This window comes from Charadrius vociferus, unplaced genomic scaffold, assembly GCF_000708025.1.
Source record: "Charadrius vociferus isolate BGI_N301 unplaced genomic scaffold, ASM70802v2 scaffold874, whole genome shotgun sequence".
Lineage (NCBI taxonomy): Eukaryota > Metazoa > Chordata > Aves > Charadriiformes > Charadriidae > Charadrius > Charadrius vociferus.
Window position 1 is genome coordinate 31511 of NW_009648238.1, and position 4512 is coordinate 36022.

Here is a 4512-nt window from a genome sequence, read left to right on the forward strand (position 1 = left end):
GAAGAGTTCATCCAAAAGAAATCAGAATCTATTGAGAGAAACGTCTTTAAAAATAATTATAAACAGTATAACACAATACATTTTATTGCACGTTATTTGACTGTGTTTTCCAAACTCAATCATCACTATTCAAAGAACTTTAAAAAAAAAAAAGACTAGACAAGACCCCATTTTATTTAATGTGAACAAGTGTGAGCGCTCAGTAAGCATTCAGTTTGTTTTTTTTTAATGGTTCCATTACAGATATATTTGATTTTGTCGCTCTGTAAATCTCTAGTATTTAGACAGTGTTAGGTGGGCAATTGTTATGTCACTGTGTTCTGACTCTTACTAAAGAATTTTGAAGGCAAATGGGAACAACAGAGAGTATAGGAAGGAAGGAATCATCTTTTGCAAGTCTTGAGCTCTTAGGTTTTACTTGTTTCTGTTCCCTGCATCATTCTGTCACAGTGTTCTTAGATTATTTTTTTATATATACCTCTGTGGTTTTGAATATAGTTTTTGAGGGGTCATTAAAATGGAGTAATTTTCAGCTGAAGTAAAAAGTCCTATGCTTTGCACCTTTAGAATGCGTATTCATCTGTCTTCAAATATCTTCAAAATTTTGATTAAGCTTTTGGTTGATTTCTTTGACAGGGCTACGATAGAGGAGGCATATTCAAGGTCAATGACAAAATTAGCCAAATCGGCGAGCAATTACACACAACTTGGGTAAGCGTGTATAAGAGAGAAATAATTAACTGCATACATGTTAAGAATCAAGTTTCATTCTGAATATTGATGTTGAAGGTAGCATAATTTTGCTACCTTTAAAAATGATTGTTAGTTCTTCAGTTACTGTGCAGCTATGCAAAATATAGAAACACAGAATGGTTAGAGTTGAAAGGGAACTTGAAGATCATCGAGTTCCAACCCCCCTGCCATGGGCAGAGACACCTCCCACTAGACCAGGTTGTTCCAGGCCCCATCCAGCCTGGCCTTGAACACCTCCAAGGATGGGGCCTCCACAGCTTCTCTGGGCAACCTGGGCCAGTGTCTCACCACCTTCAGAGTGAAAAATTTCTTCCTGGTATCTAATCTAAATCTCTCCTCTTCCAGTTTAAAACCGTTACCCCTTGTCCTGTCGCTATGCTTCCTGATCAAGAGGCCCTCCCCAGCTCTCCTGTAGGCCCCCTTTAGGTATTGGAAGGGGCTCTAAGGTCTCCCCAGAGCCTTCTCTTCTCCAGGCTGAACAACCTCAACTCTCTCAGCCTGTCTTCATAGGAGAGGTGCTCCAGCCCTCTGATCATCTTTGTGGTCCTCCTCTGGACCCTCTCCACCAGGTCCATGTCCTTATTATGTTGGGGGCCCCAGAGCTGGACGCAGTACTCCAGATGGGGTCTCATGAGAGTGAAGTAGAGGGGCAGAATCACCTCCCTTGACCTGCTTTTTATGCAGCCCAGGATGCAGTTTGGCTTTCTGGGCTGCCAGTGCACACTGTTGGCTCATGCTGAGCTTCTCATCCACCAACACCCCCAAGTCCTTCTCCTCAGGGCTGCTCTCAATCCATTCTCTGCCCAGCCTGTATTTGTGCTTGGGATTGCCCCAAGCCATGTGCAGGACCTTGCACTTGGCCTTGTTGAACTTCATGAGGTTGTCACAGGCCTGCCATGCAACTAGATATGCACCATATCTTTGGAATAGATGGAGAAGTCCATTCAGTATAGAAATCTGAATCTGAGGAGTGACCTGTCCCCTACTTTCCTTTACCATATGGTTAATCTTGTGGCAGTAATGATGCAAGACAACTGGAAACTTAACTAGCCAAGTAACTTTTGGTTTCTTTTTACTGTTCGAGTATGCACAGAAAAATACTTGTACAAGTTAATTTTTTTTTTTTTGAGCTGCTCTTGCATCATCTTTAGGAATATCTTTTGTCATTATTGTGTATTGATGATGGAAAAGAGTAAGTTAATTTTGCTGCATTTTACTCATTAAAGTCAATACAGGTAAAGCATAAAATACTGAAAAGTTATGTAGGATTCCAAGTATGTTTGAAACATTTAATAAGAACATTATAGCAGTTGTTGGGTTTTTTGTTTGCTTCCGTTTTAGGAACAGAGATGAAATTCTGTATACGTATCAGTTATACTTTAGCACTGTTTAAAAATATTGTAGCCGACTGAAAGGAAAAAAATCCAGATGAGCATTTATTTCCCCCCCCCCCCCCCCCCACTAAGGACATTTGCACCAGTTTGGGATGTTTTCAAAACCTCAACAGAAAAAGTAGCAAGCTGTCACTTGGACCTTGTGCGGAGATTACAAGAGCTAATAAAAGAAGTTCACAAGTATGGAGATGAACAAATCAAAACTTATAAAAAGGTTATTAACTTTTTTCTTATGCATGTCTAATGACTTGTTAATGTTAAAATTAAAATGGGTTTTTTTTGACAACTATGTGATATTTGGCAGACTAAAGAAGATGTTTCAGGAACATTGGAAGCAGTGCAAAATGTTCAAAGTATCACTCAGGCCTTACAGAAATCAAAGGAAAACTACAACGCAAAGTGTGCAGAACAAGAACGTTTGAAAAAGGAAGGAGCAACAAAGAGAGAAGTTGATAAGGTAGTTCTGTGACATCTTACTTAAATTCATTGTGTTGTCAATCTAACACATTCATGTTGTATTATTAAATGAAATGCTCAGAAAGGGCTAGAAATCATTGTGGCTATTTCATAACGTGCACGTGTCGTGGTTTAAACCCAGTCAGCAACTACCACACACAACCGCATAGCTGCTCGCTCACTAACCCCAGTTGGGATGGGGGAGATAATCGGAAGTGAGAGAACTCATGGGTTGAGATAAAGACAGTTTAATAGGTAGAGCAAAAGCTGCGCATGCAAGCAAAGCAAACCAAGGACTTCATTCCCTGCTTCCCATGGGCAGGCAGGTGTTCAGCCATCCCCAGGAAAGCAGGGCTCCATCACGTGTAACAGTGACAAACAAAGACAAAGACAAACGCCATTATTCCGAATGTACCCCCTTCCTTCTTCCCCAGCTTTATATGCTGAGCATGACATCACATGGTCTGGAATATCCCTTTGGTCAGTTGGGGTCAGCTGTCCTGGCTGTCCCCCCTCCCTACTTTTTCTGCACTCCCAGCCTACTCGCTGATGGCGTGGTGTGAGGAGCAGAAAAGGCCTCGAGTGCTTAGCAACAACCAAAACCAGCAGTGTGCTATCAACACTATTCTCATCCCAAATCCAAAACAGCACTGCACCAGGTACTAGCAAGAAAGCTAACCTCATCACAGCTGAAACCAGGACAGCATGATACATTGAATGCCTGTTTATGTTTTGTTTACGCTTCCTTATTTAACTGCAATGCAGTTTTAATTCTTTATTTTGTAATTACCTGCATCTTATGATAATTTTGTTCAGTGGCATTTACAGAAATTGCATATAATTGTTTCAGCTTCTATTATGTTTTTGGATGCATTTTCTTAAGTAAATATGCAAACACTCAATGCCTTTGTTATTGAATTAAGGAGTAGGAAGTTTTGTGTTGTCCCTTCAAGTGAGACAAAGTAGCTAACTATAGGAATATTTGAAGTCTATTCCATTGAGAAGAAAAACAAGTTAAAATTATTTTCAGTGCTATTTCAAGAGGTTCCAATAACATGGACCAAAACCTCAAGGGATGAGTGACTTGATGTTGCATTTAGTACCATCCTTGGGTCATGGGGGAATTTGATCCATTCACAGAATCACAGCATGGTTAAGGTTGGAAGGGACCTCTGGAGGTCATCTTGTCCATCTTGTCCTGCTCAAGCAGGATCACCTAGAGCCGGTTGCCCAGGATGGCTTTTGAAGATCTCCAAGGATGGAGACTCCACAGTCTCCTTGGACAACCTGTTCCAGTGCTCGGTCACCCTCACAGTCAAAAAGTGTTTTCTGATGTTCAGAGGGAACCTCCTGTGTTTCAGTTTGTGCCCACTCCCTCTGGTTCTATCACTGGGCACTACTGGAAAGAGCCTGTCTCTGTCTTCTTTGCACCCTCGCTTCAGGTATTTATGTGCATTGCCTTCTCTTCTCCAGGCTGAACAGTCCCAGTTCTCTCAGTCTTTCCTCATAGGAGAGACACTCCGGTCCCTTCATCTTTCTGGCTCATTGTTGGACTCTCTCCAGTGTGTCTGTGTCTCTCTTTAAGTGTGCTAATAGCAAGAGGAGGTCTAAAGAAAACATTGAACCAATAGTTGTTGAAGATTGTCATCTGACTAGTAGGGATGAAGAAGTGGTGGAGGCATTCAATGAGCTTTTTTTTTGCCTCAGTCTTTAATAATACTGATAGAGGACGAGGCAGCCCAACGAGTGTGGGAACAGTGACATTCCATTTTTAGACACTGAAATTTTAGTGGATTGGCTGTATCAGCTGAATGTTCACAACCATGTCCTGGTTCTGGCAGGGGTGGGGTTAATTTCCCCAAGGAGCCGGCAGGGGGCAGGTATTCCATACCACGTGACCTATGCCCGG

General features: G+C 41.7%; 1 protein-coding gene across 1 annotated transcript in view; it reads left to right on the forward strand.

The window, feature by feature from the left end:
- Positions 1–4512, forward strand: part of LOC104285677 (FCH domain only protein 2-like) — a 104266-nt gene that overhangs the window by 20801 nt on the left and 78953 nt on the right. The window contains exons 3-5 of the mRNA XM_009884154.1: positions 637–711; positions 2220–2361; positions 2452–2604. Coding sequence (XP_009882456.1) covers positions 637–711; positions 2220–2361; positions 2452–2604 — 370 coding nt within the window. The remainder of the gene's footprint in view (positions 1–636; positions 712–2219; positions 2362–2451; positions 2605–4512) is intronic.